Source organism: Chelonoidis abingdonii, chromosome 1 (genome assembly GCF_003597395.2).
Source record: "Chelonoidis abingdonii isolate Lonesome George chromosome 1, CheloAbing_2.0, whole genome shotgun sequence".
Taxonomy (NCBI): Eukaryota; Metazoa; Chordata; order Testudines; family Testudinidae; genus Chelonoidis; species Chelonoidis abingdonii.
This window is the reverse complement of record NC_133769.1, coordinates 288,460,554-288,475,900: the sequence shown is the minus strand read 5'-3', so window position 1 is coordinate 288,475,900 and position 15,347 is coordinate 288,460,554. Positions and strand designations below refer to the sequence as shown.

The following is a 15,347-nucleotide window of genomic DNA, read 5'->3' as shown; positions in this document are numbered from 1 at the left end:
CCCTAACATATTGAAGTCAAGTGTGGATAAGGCACTGGGTTTAGCATGTGCTAAACTATTCAAGTTATAGCCTAGACTTTTCAAACACAGTTAGCATGGTGCTAAAAACTTGCTAGCATTACACCTTAATTCCTAGTCCACACAAGGCTTAAGTGTCATAACTCTCAGTGATTAGTAATGGATGTACCTTGACGGCAAAATTTGGTCAGTTATCTTCAATTAAGAACTGAGTTGATGTTGACAATCATTCTTAAATGAAGTTCAGATTCATATTTCCCTACAGTAAGATTCTGGGGGGAGGGAAAAAAGTCTATCAATGCAGATAAATAGTGAGTAAGCTGCAAATAATAAAATAAATAAAAAATATTAGTATTTGCTTTTCAGCACCTATCCATCAAAGTAATGTACATCTTTAATTTGTCAAACAATTAGCACACATTCCAATTTGCCAATTTAAACTTTAGTACCATGCACTCAAGTCTATTTTTTTAAAATATATATCTGAGTCAATCTACATTACCAAGTTCATTAATACAAGATAACAAATTTGAGTTATCTTGTGCTATCAATTGTATTTTTATTTCCAAACGTGTAATCTCAGAGGCAAAGACTTCATGTAATTGTGCTATGTAAATATTTCTATGGTTACTTTCAGTCAGTAAAGATGCAAGACCTGCACATGCCACCTTTGATATAGGCTTGACCCATTTCAAGAACTGGAGGAAGCAAATAGAAACACAGAAGGTTCAGTCCCTCCGATATCTGAATTCACTATTTCTAATTAGATTGATTTGATCAGCCAGTTGACAAATACTGTGAGTCATACTCAGAAGCCTAGACACAACAATATATGTGCACTCTTGAAAAAATTCTTACGCTATGCAAGCATTTACCTGACTAAATAGCTTGTCTTTTTACACCCATCAGCCAGTTTGGTGCGGAGAAATAAAGAAATCTAACTTGCTTTTTCCCCCATCTGGGAAAAAAAAGGGCTTGTACATCAACTTTTCTGATTAGCAAACTAGTTAGGGCTTGCACCTTCTAATTTCATTTGACAATTGATAACCAGTGTGCACACACTTCCGCAGAGAAGGATTTTTCAGCACAGCAAACCCATATAAAACATCCCAAGTGTCAGAATACCAGAGTCAAAAGTAATGGGTAAAAATTTGCAATTTCCTGTAGCCCCAAGTTTAAACTTTTGGAAATGAGTTCTTAATTTATTAATTTTAACCTTGTTTTTGTTGGAGAGGATTCAGAGGAGGCTGTGATATTTCTTAAATGCCAACCTAAAAATTAGATGTATAACATCTGCACTAAGACCCTAGACTTAGAAAGACATGCTCAGAACAGGAAATGGTAGTTTGTTAATAAAGAAAGGTAAATCATTTTCTAAACTTCCGGGGGCAAACCTAGCAGTGAAAGAATGTTGACCTCAGTGGAAGGTAACTGCTATAAGTGACACATCAACTAAGCAACTTTCTTCTTAAAAGTGAGGCAAATGTTTTACATAAGGCTGGACTGCTTTCAGATTTGTCACTCCCTGTAGCATATTCTTCTCCTTTTAACAAATAATCATACAACTCCTTGAACTAACCATATTAACTGTCCATTATTCCCACGAGTATTGAGCCTGTGGAAGCCAAACCTTTTTGTGAACTAGTATTACTTTAAATAACACAAAAAGCTCATCACTTAACAGGATAGGCCAGTTTTCAGTGTTGATTATTCCTAATCTGGAATGAGTTTATGCATTTTCCTATGTTCATTTTCACCTTATGTTATGCAGATAGCAGTTATACCATTTCTGTAAGGGTAAGAAAAATGCATTATTTTCAGCTATAGAAATAACATTTAAAGTTTTCATTTTCATTAACCTAAAGTTCTTAAATCAATTTATTATTTTAGCCACATTGTGAACACATTTCTTTGAACTTTCCCCTTCAAAACCAACCAACAAACCCCACAAATCAGATTTTCCAATTCACAGCAATAAAGATAAGGGGGGAAAAAAAATGACAAGCAGCCCAGTTTAATTTCAAACGTTAATATATTTTCTATTTTATAGTGAACATATGCATCTGTCACCTCTTATTTGCAGCAACTATGACGTCCTCATAAGAAAGAGTGACATTTGTAAGATGCCTCTTAAAATAAATATTTCTTTTTTATAAAATAATAAAACTTCAAATAAATATTCTTTACACTAAACAATATGTTGAAAAAAATTAGAAAATAAAGGCTGAATTTTACTGAAACTGTACAATATACATGAAGTCCAAAGGGAAATCAGAGTCTTGTAATAGAGGGTTTCCGTCAGGCAAAAAATACAATCTAAAAACATACTGATTGATTCACATTCTTCCGAATGTACAACATATTAGTATAATATTTTGTGACTGTGCCATGTTCTATGACACGACTTGTTTTTCACAGTTGAAAATATTATCGTATATACAAAAATATAGCACATTATCTCTGGCAGAAAACAATAAAAAAAGGAGTCATTTGCTAATTTACAAATTTTGCAAGTACTATTCACAAACAATAGAGTCACCTAGGAGTGTCTGTGTTGCTTTAGCTTATGCAATACATGGGTCACAAAGTACTGCATCCCATATTTGAGCTCCATTAGCTGAGTTCTAACAAGCAGACCAGTTAAGATGGCACACATGCAGAAAAGCAGTTCACTGCAAACAGCAAAGTATCCCCCCAACCCTTCTACTAACAGTGCCAAGGTTATAGCTGTTTAGTTGGTTGCATATGTGTGTTAGAAGAATCCTTATAACTTTAGTATTCCCGACTAGTGATGCTATGTTGGCTTTTCAAAGTTCCTTGGGGGAATACTGGGAACTTTGCAACAAACTGTGTTTGAGTGTTTACAGCGGCATCCGGGCCTGTTTACCCGGTCATAACATCCCTGGCACAATTTAAGGCAACCCTTGGCTGGTAAGTAACACCACAAGCAAGGCAAAAAGAGGGATACCACACCCATGGCAGACCATCTAGTGCAGCAATGTGACTGACTGCAAGAGCATGGGTTGTCAGCACAGTTGTCCTCATCATCATTAGAGCAGTGATAGAAGAGGCATTTCACACAGCAAACACAAGTCCCATAATCAACCACATTCTGGGCTGAGCAAAGACACTGCTTGTCACAGATCCAACAGGATGGCAGGGTCCTTGGAGAAGTGCACTCCTTACACTTACATTTTCCACAGTCCTCACACCTATAGGCATGCATACCCAAGTCTTCTTTGCTCAGGGGTTTCAGATCGCTTGTTTTGAACTCAGACTTGGGCTGCACCCTGATTATCCCATCAGCCATTGGCCCTGAAGATGATCCTAAAAGTCTGTGTTCAGATGAATTACTGCTTGTACTTGTCCTTGTACTGCTCCGTGAACCCGTGCTGACCGTACTGATGGAACGGGACAGGGGTGCCCGGGAGGAAGTATGTACCTGTGCATGTTGGACCCTGGTAAAATGACGATGTTCAGGCAAGCCATGTGGTCTTTCGTTTTTGTGCTGGCTAGCTGGACGAGGGGCAGGTTTAACTCCTGGTCTCGGAGCCACTGTAGGTCCCTCTGTGTACTCATTTGTATTTCGGATGGCCCTGATCTGGTCCAGTGACAACACATGAACCTGCTGTGTCAGAACATCCCTCAGGTCAGAGTCTCCTTGCTGCCTCCCACCGTCATGCCGAACCTGTAGCAAAGACTGGGACCCACTGCCATTCTGAGCTCTTGTCTCCATCAGTATCCTGAAGAGTGGTCACTCCAGCAGGCTTAGAACACATCTGAACTCCTGTAGCAACAAAGAGAAGATTCACTATTGTGTCATATTGTACATTTCCAAATTGTCTTTCCTTCTGAATGATCCCAGAGCAATTTACTAATTAAATAAGTACACCATCATTAAAATGGAGCCACATTAAGGGTGGAGGGCAAGAGCCAGACTTGGTAAGTACTCTGTACCTGTCTGATTTTGTTAAAGAGACTTATTTTTACCAAACGCACTAAAGAATATTTTTCTCCATCAATGCAGAACACAGAAGTTTTAGGTTTTTAAGAACTCATCATAAAGATCCACATCCAGTAAACGGCACAGAACTCAGTTTAATCTATAATGCAAGGAGAGAGGTTTTTGCTGACCCTGGCAAGACTAACTTGTGATTCCAGGAAATCTAGGTATTTAAAACCTGATACTGAGGCCTCCCAGTCATCCTCTGGCTAGACCATGGATTTTAACATAGCCACTTAAAGTGACTCTTCCTTTCACATAACATTATCAAAAATACATGTTACACAAAGAACAGCTACAAATATTTTAGCAAGTGTAATGTTGAAGAATTAAATGTCTGTCATCAGCAGGTCACTTTATTTAAAACCGGGTAATATTTTGGTAGGCTAGTCTCTTTACACATTAAACTTAACATGATGTAAATAGGAAATTGTAGTTTAATATCAATGTCCCAAAAAAACCACCAAACAGCAATGAAATGTTTGAGGTTAGACGCTAGTGAGTTAGTGCTACCAAAAACGTCAGCTGCAGAAGTAAAAAAGGTCTCTTTCCAAGATTGTCAAGTGTGTCATACTTGTGTACTTCATGTCAGTTATTATTTTATTTATTTCCTATTAAATACCACTGCAGAATTGTTTTTACATTTCAAAGTATCTATAGATTATAATTCAAATATTGGGCATGACTAGAAAATACACAACAATTTGTGGAACAGAAATATGCAGAACACAATCTAAACACTACAATCCAAGAAGACTATTTGATTGAGGATACATCTCTAAGTAATTAAGAATGGAAGTGGGATTAAGAAAATCAGTGGAAACTCAATAAAACATACATACAGTTAAGGAAAAATCTGTGTATGACTAGTATCATAAGCTTATAATATACTGATCCTTAGTACAATGGTTAACAAATCTGCAGATCAGAATTTTACCAATCTATTTATCATTCTTTAATTGATTCTAAAATAGACACAAAATTAAATTAGCTACATAAAAGTCCAAAGCAATTTGTTTTGACTTAAAAACAAATGTGAATCCTTGCTTCTTGCAAGGACCACACAATGTCTTCAATTATACCTAGAAAGGGCACTACAGTGTTAGTCAGTACACATCACTTACCAACAATGAATAATACTACACCACAGTATTGTAAAATATATCCAAACAGACATTTAAACAGTGAACATCTCCATATGTGTCTTTATTATTTATTCTAAAACCAAAGGAAAACATTTAACCTTTTACCCGCTGGTTACTATTCAAGCCAAAATAAGGTCTCTATTTTATTTTATTTTATAAGCTGGCCCTTTACTAAAAAGAAGAAATTTAATACAAATATTAAGTGTGTTCATTACTGTTAAATCTTGGCTTTCACCCAGCATACATGTTAGAAATCATGATTCACAGCACGTGAAAGCTATCTTGCAAATACATCTTAAACTCTTGTTTGTATTTACTTCAAATTAAAACCCTTGCCAAGAGAAAAGTTTAAATCCAATGCCCAGAACAGACATGCCCTTATTGGAAGCTATTTAAAGATAACAAGGTTAAATCAAGGTCCTCCCTACCTTGAGAGGAATTTGCAACATCACATATCCCTCTTCTTCCAATTCTAGATTTAAATTCAAAGAGCAAAGGAGAGATGCTTTTGCCTCTGCAGTACTGTTAACCCGGTCTAAAAGTACGACTGACCCTGACCGGCAGGTTCTTCGAAAGACAAGGGTCTTCGAAACTGAACCCCTTCAAACAAGGTAAAAGCTGCAGAAGAAAACACTGCTCTTTTCTTCTTCCTTTCCTTTTATAGGCTTCATCTTTGCCCAGAACAACGTTCTCAGCAGGTGGGGCGCAGCAATTCCTTCATTCTCTCAGGACTAGCTGATATTGCAAATGAAACAAGCAGCCTCACAAATGCAGACAACCTGGAGATAAACAGGAGACATCCACTAGGGTGAAGGAGGGAGGCGGCTTCTAAAGTTGCCTTATCAGGAAAGTCAAGCCCATGCTTCCTTTTAACTATTGTGTATCCACCCCCTACCCCCAGGAGATGCTGGAGGAGTCTGAGAAGAGTTATATAAAGCTTCCCGCATTACTTCTCATTTGAGAGAACGCCTCCAAGGTAGTGTAGTAAAGTGCAGGTTTCCCCTTCAAGGGCTACCATTAAGCACCAGTTCCAATTCGAGGAAGTCAGCGGTGGGAAACCTCCCCCGTGCTGCTACTATTTTACCTATTTTGTGTAAATTTCAGCCACATTCCCAGATTAGGAATTACAAAGTGGACCCACAGAATTTGTAGAACAACAAACCGCCCTTGCATTTTATTACACCGAGAGCGTTAGAAAGATCCGCTAACAGGGCAAGATGCAGACTTACAGCATTCTTTATCTTTGCACGTACATTTGCCTGTTGTTCTTTCAGGGAAACAGGACTATCCCCCCTCTTTCTCTTTCTAATCTCGGTTGATCTCAACGCTTTCCTTCTTCCCACCCACCCCCTTTTTTCCACCTACCGAATAAATGCATAGCAAGAGAAACATTTGCTCCTTTTTTTTTTTTTTTTTTGAGATAACGCGATTCACCACTTCCAAAAACCGAAGTCCACTCACTTGCTGAGCAGAAATGCCGTGATTTGCTAACTCCTGCTAACTGGGATTGGGAAAAGGGGAGAAAAGGGCTGGGTTTTATCCTGTGCACGCATGGGGAAGTTTAAAACGCAAAGTGCTCCTTGTGTGCTGTGGAAAAACCCGTGTCGTGTTGGCTGGGAGAAGGGAAGCCTAAGGGGGAAAAAGTTCTCTGCCCATGAATTTCTGTTTTGTCTCAGGAGCCTTTGCAGCACACCCCCACCCCATCTCCATCGCGCACACACCAACCACCTCTTCTTTGAAAGTGCTTTGAAACCCCCATTAAGGGCTGAGTGTGTGATCAGACTATGGATTAGGGCAAAAGGGACTTCACCATCGGGGTGGGGCAAACTGACACACAAATAGCTTCCTGCAAACACCAGCAACTTTCAGAGGCTGTTGCAAAGTAAACCACCACCACACATATTAAGCCTTTCCGTGCCCTCCCTCCCCACAAACTGCTTCAGTCCTACACACCATATAACGAAACACGAGGACGAATGTACTCCCTATCGTATCGACAATCTATTTAACTTTATCGCATGGAAAATATATTTATAGCAGGCGTGAGCTCACTTCCGAATTGCACAAGTCTCTCAATGCACTTAAAAGAATAGGGTCAGTCTTCCATTTAAACACAGATGGCTAAACGCACCAAGTACAGGGACCAAGCAGCCCAAAGGCGATACAAACAAACAACCCCCCAAATCCTACCCCAGACCCATGTAATGCTTTGAGACAGGATATATCCAGGACTTCCCCGTCTCTACCTTTCAGGGGCATGTTCCTGCGACTGTAGGAAAATACAGTATGCAAAGTCGTCACCGAGTTCTTCAAGTCTTTGCACTATTTCGTAGACATTGCTCCCTGCAAATGCTCAAACCTGAGTACAGATTTCCGCCCTCTAAATTCACCCCCGCCGCCCAATGGCGCGGAGCTTGGGGGGCTCCCTCCCTGCAAAGTCATTCTGAGGGGCAACAAACGCGAAGCAGCCCCCAGAAACCATCCGATGCTCCCCCCTCTCCCCGCCGAACTTCCCCAAGAAAGAAAAAATCTCGCTGAAATTCCACTTCCAACTCCTGGGTGGGGGGATAGGTTCACGGATTGCAAAGGGATCGACCTTACACCTACATTTCCACGAGCTCCTCGGAACAGACTGAGCTATTACAAAAAGCTTGTTTTGCAAAGAAGGAAAATGCTCTCACCGTGATCGCGGCACTGCACCAACCCCCCCTTCTCTCTCGTGTTTTCTTCTTCCTGCGGTTTGCAAGTAAATCCAGCCTAAAGCAGCAGCATAAAAAACAAAAAAAATTCCAAACTCAGCTTTAGTCCAACTTGCAAATCATCACCTCAAAAAATCCAGAGCAAAGTGACCTCACTATCCCCAGATCGATTATAAATATAAACCTCTATGAAAGGACTCCAAGTCGGATGGGTATTTCTTTGCTCCTAAAAATAAATCACTCATACACCGTTTCCTCTTCCCCCACTTCTCAATCGCCAATACCAAGTCACGTTTTTTGTTCTTGCAAATAATCAAGGGGCGGGAGGGGAGGGAGAAGCCAAAGCAAACACAATAAAGTGGATCTAAAATACAATCCCAAAGCTTTTCTTCCACTGAGCTCCTCCAAAAAAACAGCCTATGCAATGTAGCCGTTCTGCTGAGAAGCTGCAAACTCCCCCCTCTCTCTCTCTAGCTTTCTCGCTCCCTCTGTGAGCCTGTGAGTGTTGCAGGCAGCGCTGTGGTTTGCAATCAGGGGGTGTTTTGGAAGCGAAGCGGATTTGTGGTGGTGCCTGTTGTTGTGTGTTTGGAGGAGGAGGAAGATTTGAGATCTGAGCTGCAAGGGCTTGGCGTTTTTCTGCTCGCGCTCCCTCTCTCTCTTTTCCTTTCCGGAGGAGGTAGGGTGATCTCTCTGCAAAAGCAGCAGTAAATGGCGTCATGTGGATCTGAGGAGGAACAGAGCAGTTGTTGTCCCAGAGGATATATCGCATCCGGTCCCAGCTCATTGGCTCTGCGGGGCTACATTCACTCACACTCCCAGCGCCCTGCCAGCACTCTGAGCCGCAGGAGGCATTCAAAAGGGCAACGGCACCGAGCAAGCCAAAGGGGGAGGTGGACGATTTGCACTGCAACTGCAAGCAGAGCCGCCGCCGCTGCTGCTCTGTTACTGGTACAGCTGCTATTCCCGCTGCTGCTTCGGCCCGGCCTCGCCACCCCAGTGCTGCCTAGCGCAGCAGCAACTCCCTCCCGGGCCGCTGAGTTTTGTAAGAGGCTCCTTCGTACGAAGTAACACAACACTTAGTACGTGCGAGACACTCGGGCAGACAAAACAAAAGGCTACGTGGGACCCTCAGGCGAGCTGGCTGGTTACGCTGGATTGAACTGAAGCCCCTTGAGGTTGAGTTTCAGAAGAAAATAAAAACTTTCCGGTGGTATTTTTCGCAGTAGAGCTAAAGAGAAATTAAAAACGCCCCCTCCCCTTCCTTTGCATTGTAGTTAATCCAATCGCTTACCACTTCTCGGCCGAAGGAGGGGGTATTATTTTGGGTACGGGCTGCTGCGTAAACACGATCATACACCATGTTCTAGTACTAGCCACACCACCACCTCCTCCAAATTAGTGGCTGCGATAATAAGGGGAACGCGGTGTACCTCAGACACCAGCAATCTGCTCGGGACATACTTGTCCTCTACACAATGGAATGAGTAGCACTCTGTTTTGTGCGTGTGTGTGTCCAGGGGATCAGCATGATGCACTGCGGTGTAATATGTACTAAAAACCAACAACAAAAAGAAAGGGGGAAAGAAAGTTCCGGCCTCGTTACTAGGACTGTGGCTACACTGCCATTCATGTGACAGTCAGAACTTCATTTGTTTAAGGTAGAGGATATACAACGAGTCGGAGGCGCTATAGCGCTATACAACTTCGAGAGCATCACTGCCTAGCACTGGATGCGGTTAGTGTTTTTATTTAAGTTCAGTTAACATATGGGACGGTGTCTGAAAACAACCCAAATGTTTGGTTTATGGACAGTGTATGTTATAGTAATAACACAATCCCCTCTTCTCTGTACTGGCAGGTACTAGGTGAAATAATTGGTTTAAAAATTGCCACGTTCCTTGTTGTGTATTTTATGCCAAAACATATATAGGCGCACACACACAACCCCCCCTATATTCATACGTGTATGCAGAATCTATTTTGCACGGTTTTATCTATGAGAAATAAAACTCCGCAGTAAATTGTATTATTTACATGAGCATTCACATAGCAACAAGTCTTGTACGACCTCTATCTGCCTGCACATCTTCTTTTACGTACGCCAGCTTTGTGAAATAGATGATCATCTACCTCATGGAAATAAAGTGGATGGTGTATTACACCTTCACCTATTCTCTCTATACACACACAAGAAAATTAACCACAGCTAATTTATTAGTAAGGCATGTCTATGGTTAATGTAACATCTTTTGAAAGCTCACTAGACTATCTAGGACCATTGCGCTGCCTGTTTAATTAGACAGCTGCTGGTTCCGAGATATCTGCGCAGGGTGCTGGTGTTGAGACCGTGGGCTAGAGAGAATGAGTTGCATTCAGCATTTTCTCCACTTTCGTGTACTTTCAGTGACGCAAGTAAAGCGGACGGATCTGTGAATCTACCGTCCTGCCCGAGAACAAAAAGCCGGGGAGGTGCAGCTTTGCAAAGCTGGGCTCCATTGAGCCCAGCTGAGGACCGAGAGGTGGCTGCATGTCGGGTCCCCGCTAGAGGGAGCACAGAGTCGGCCGGCCAGAGGAGCTGCCATGGGAGAGACGCTGGGAGCTGCCGGGGTAGGAACAGCCAGGACTTTCCCCACTACAAGAAGCGCTCGGCGGTGTTCAGTCTTGCCAGGCACGGCGCGCAGCTGTTGCGAGAGGCGGGCCGGGGAAGCGCAGGGAGGACGGCAGAGGAACGCGTGCGCTTGCCAGTCGTTGTGTAACGCTAACAGGAGCCGCTGCTAGTGGACAAGCGGCACTGCAGGCACCTTGCCAGTCAGTCCCAGGCTGCGCAGGTAAGAGCCCGCCTTTCCACGCACACGGCGGCGCTCAGTGGCTGCCTGCGAAGCCCCAGATAGCCTGCCCTGCCTCTGCTGCAACAAGTTTCCCCCCGCACCTTTGTGCTCCACAGTGGCTGAATTGTCCAGGGGCTGCCCACAGGAGAGTCCCCGGGACTAGCCCACCTGCCCGACACTCGCCGGGGCTTTTTAGCAAGGAGCTTTACCGTAGGCGTTTCGGATCGTGTGTTGGAAGGGTGTCTGGCCTGGAAAAGTCAGTACTGTATTTCCGTGATTTACAGTGAAAGTGAGGCTGGACAGTTCTCCTGCCTGAATTGCCTACAAGTTATAGCTGGGGCTGAGCCGCTGAGTGTACGCTTGGATCAGTTTAGTGTTGGGGCTGCATTTCCCCACTTGGGAACGGGGATAATTGATCTTAAGAAGTCTGTTCTGGCTGTGAAGGTTAAGGAATTCAGATTTGGCTGTTTAGTTCAGGTCCACATCTACCTCAGATCAACCATTAGGAGAAAAACAGAAAAGACTATGTTACTTGGGAGGAGGGATAGCTCAGTGGTTTGAGCATTGGCCTGCTAAACCTAGGGTTGTGAGTTCAGTTTTCAAGGGGGCCATTGAGGGATCTGGGGCTAAAAGCTGTGTGGTGATTGGTCCTGCTTTGAGCAGGGGGTTGGACTTGATGACTTCTTGAGGTCTCTTCCAACCCTGATGTTCTATGAATTGTAGTTCTTTTGGCAAGGTACAAAAAAAATCAGTTCTTGCCAAAAACAACCCCCTTCTCCCCAAATTAGAGCAGTTTAAAAACATAGATATCAGAGATGGGTAAGGTTTTTTAGGTCATTTTTTAAAATTAACGAGCTGTGTAGTGTAAGAGTGTTCACAATATAATTTTTATAGCAGCCATCAGTATGGTAGACATGTTAGACTCCAGTCTTGCATATGTGCATGTATTTGACATGTGAATAGTCCCAATGAAATATAGGAAATCAGTCGAGTTATTCCTGTTCCCAAAGCTAAGCATGTGTGTGTTTTCAGGATCAAGACCTTACTGAAAAGCTAAAAAGACTGCATGTTTAATTTGTTTACACTTAAAATGCTACAGCTGTGCAGCTGTTGTGCTTCGCTGTAGACCAGTTGTCCCCAACCTTTTTCTTTGGCGGGCGCCAGACGACGAGCCATGGAGGACCATGGTGGCAGACGAGCATCCGCTGAAATTCCGCTGACAAGCAGCAACATCAATAGGTGTCGCTGCTGAAATGCCACCAACAAGTAGTGTCATCCAGAGGCGTTGCTGCCGAAATGCCACTGACAAGTAGCGTCATCCAGAGACGTCACTTCCGAAATACCACTGAAAATGAGCGGCATTTTGGCGGCGACGCCTCTGGATGACGCACCTTGTCAGTGGCATTTCGGCAGACGCTTGTCCACCGGCCAGTATGCAGGCGAACTTAGATGCCCCGACGGGTGCCATGGTGCCCACTGGCACCGCGTTGGGGACCCCTGCTGTAGACACTACTGTGCACCTACAAGGTGGGTTTCTCCTATCAGCATAGGTAATACTCCCTAGAGACGATAGCGAGGTTGACTGGAAAATTCTTCCCTTGAGCTAGTGCTGTCTCAACAGCGACTTATATTGATATAACTATGCTGCTTAAGGATGTGGATTTTTTACACCCCTGAGTGATGTAGTTATGCTGAAATAATTTTCTAATGTAGACATGGCCTTAATCCTGATGAATTTACAAATTTAGGGCTAGTCTACACTGGCAACAGTAAAGCACTGCCGCCACGGCAGCGCTTTAACGTGGCTTGTGTGGTTGAGGGCCGTAGCTCCCAGTGCTAGGACCACAGCTCCCAGTGCTGGTGCACTGTTTACATTGACACTTTACAGCGCTAAAACTTGCTGCACTCCAGGTGTTCTTTCAGAAAATTGCAGCGCTGTAAATTGCTAGTATAGACAAGCCCTAAGGAATGAGTCCTGCAAATATTTATGTACATGTTTAGCTGTATTCATGTGACTGGGCTTATGTGTAAATCTTTAGAGGCTCAGGAACCGCAAGCTAGATTATCCAACCTTTATATTGATGAGCACTTATCCACATGAGTAATTCTATTGAATTCAATGGGAGGTAGGTGCCTAGGTGCTTTTGAAAATCACTAAATAGCTTTAAAAATTGAGGCCAAAGATACTACTTAGTGCCAGTAAGTGAGTTCAGTAGGTGTTACCTAGTGAGGCGCTGTCATAAGTAGATAGGTAAGGGTTAATTTTCTTTTACCTGTAAGGGGTGGACAGGGGGGAATCAAGCACCTGACCAGAGGACCAATCAGAGAACTGGATTTTTTTTAAAGTCTGGGAGGGAAAGGAACTCGGGGTCTTTTATTTCTCCCAGCTATAGATTGAAACAGCTTTTCTGCTAACTCCAATCTTCTTTCTAATATTCTACTATCAAGTGTGAGTACAAAGGAAACCAAGCAATAGGCTGTTATGTGCTTTATGTTTGTAGTTACATGGCTGTTAATTGCTGAACTGGTTTAAATGGCTTTTTGAATCAGTGTTGTATTCCTAATTCTTATCAGCAAGAGCCTGTAATTGACATTTATTGCAGTGGGTTATATTTTTTGTCTGATTCTTTCTTTTTATATTAAAGTTTCTTTTTAAAACCTGTTGAGAGTTGTTGGTTTTTCTCTGGTTAACTACAGGAAATGGGGGGTGGAAATCTTTTATGTTACTTTTACTAGGTGTGAACTGCATTCGCCTAGGGAGAGATTAATGGGCTCTTTGTTTGTATTCAGGAGTTAATACATGCATCGCTCAGGCTCACCAGGAGGAAGCTGGGATCAGATAACGAGGGACAAGGAGGAGGAACTTGTTTTCCCATTTGAGATAGGAGACCCAGGGGTTCTGGGTCTTGGGGGAGTCCCCCAGGGACGATTTTGGGGGGCTTTAGTGTACCAGGCACTGAATCCTGGTTGGTGGCAGCGAGATCAGAGCCAAGTTGGTAGTGAGCTTGGGGGAGTTCATGTTAAGCCCCAAATTTTGGATGCTAAGGTCCAGATTTGGGACAGAGGCTTTACCACAGGCCCCAATCCTGCATGTCCTGGGTGGTGTACTATACAGGCGTGTTCATCTGCACAGTATGCCTTGGAGGATCAAAACCATGCTCAGTTTCCCCTGTTATGACTTTCACAGAGCGACCGGGGTGAGAAAAACAATTGACAAATAGGAAAATATGACTGTAAAATTCCAACATTTGTCAGTGTGATCCAGGCAGGTTTAGTATCGAAACTATGTCTGAATTAATTTTATGAAATGAGTTCAAACTATTTTTAAAGTGGAAGGTGTCCCATTAAGGAAAAAATATGCAAATACTCCAAAACTGCTGGTATTAAGGCAATAAAAGTTTACTGGTAAATTTTAACCACAGGCATGCTGGCACTTTCCAGATAGTCAGCAAAAGAAATAATCCTGCAGCCTTTGTGAAACGAAGTGGCCTAATGTTAGTACAGGGGTCGGCAACCTCTGGTACGTGGCTCACCAGGGTAAGCACCCTGATGGGCTGGACCAGTTTGTTTACCAGCCGCATCAGCAGGTTCGGCCGATCGTGGCTCCCACTGGCCGCGGTTTGCCGTCCCAGGCCAATGGGGGTGGCGGGAAGCGGCGTGAGTGAGGAATGTGCTGGCCGTGGCTTCCCACCTCCCCCATTGGCCTGGGACGGCGAACTGTGGCCAGTGGGAGCCGCGATCGGCCGAATCTGCCAACACGGCGGGTAAACAAACTGACCCGTCCCGCCAGAGTGCTTACCCTGGCGAGCTGCTTGCCAGAGGTTGCTGACCCCTGTGTTAGTATATGCAATTATGTCTCCCCTAGTGGCTTGCACTGATGACTGCACAGTCTGGTACTTTCAACAAGAGTTTGACTTTAACTCAAGCAGAAGCCTGTATTTTCAGTGCCCTTGGTCTTGAGTTCATTCTCAGCTGAGGACCGCAGTAAATGTATATATGTGACCATGGTTTAGTTACACTAGCAATTCCAATCACCTCAGTTAGATATTTGCCCATGTAAGGACTGCAAAATCAGCTTCTGGTAGGATTTCTGCTGCATCTAAATATTGAAAATGTACCTTACATGCTTTTATTTGATTTCCATTGTTCAGGCTGCAGAGTAGAAAAATGCAGTGTATTTCCCTTTTTCAAAAATATATCTTTGTAGGTGGTTGTTCATCACAAGGGAATGGCAGTTTAGGTTGTTTAGTGCCTCCTGTGGCACTATGAAGGTATGGATTATGGACATCATGTACTGTCTACACATAGTTATTACTGTCTAATAATTCCCTAGAATCCTAAACCTTTAATTGATTTTGTCTTTCATGTTTGAGCCTTTGAAAAAAGTTAATGTACATTAGGGAACTATTTATAGTAAAATTGGCTTATATGAGTGGCTAATCTGAAGTCCTCTGCCCACTGATAAAATATTAAGTTGAGATTTTCAGAGCAGTCTAGGGTATTTATACCCACATTTTTCATTGAAATGAGTGGGTGATATCTGTCTACATCAGTGTTTCTCAAACTGGGGTCACCGCTTGTGTAGGGAAAGTCCCTGGCGGGCCGGGCCTGTTTGTTTACCTGCCCTGTCCGCAGGTCTGGCCGATCGCTGCTC

The 15,347-nt window shown here is 43.2% G+C and overlaps 1 protein-coding gene across 1 annotated transcript; it reads right to left on the bottom strand.

The window, feature by feature from the left end:
- Window positions 1-2,031: 2,031 nt before the first annotated feature.
- Window positions 2,032-8,742, bottom strand: SPRY2 (sprouty RTK signaling antagonist 2). Its single transcript, XM_032773774.2, has 2 exons — window positions 7,848-8,742; window positions 2,032-3,805 (listed from the first exon to the last, which is right to left on the bottom strand). The coding sequence occupies exon 2, from the start codon at window positions 3,752-3,754 to the stop codon at window positions 2,813-2,815; it is 942 nt and encodes a 313-aa protein (XP_032629665.1). The 5' UTR covers window positions 3,755-3,805; window positions 7,848-8,742; the 3' UTR covers window positions 2,032-2,812.
- Between the last annotated feature and the right edge of the window lie 6,605 nt (window positions 8,743-15,347).

Excerpts from the sequence above, each read along its gene's own strand:
- SPRY2 (XM_032773774.2), bottom strand. The coding sequence starts at position 3,754 with ATGGAGACAAGAGCTCAGAATGGCAGTGGGTCCCAGTCTTTGCTACAG.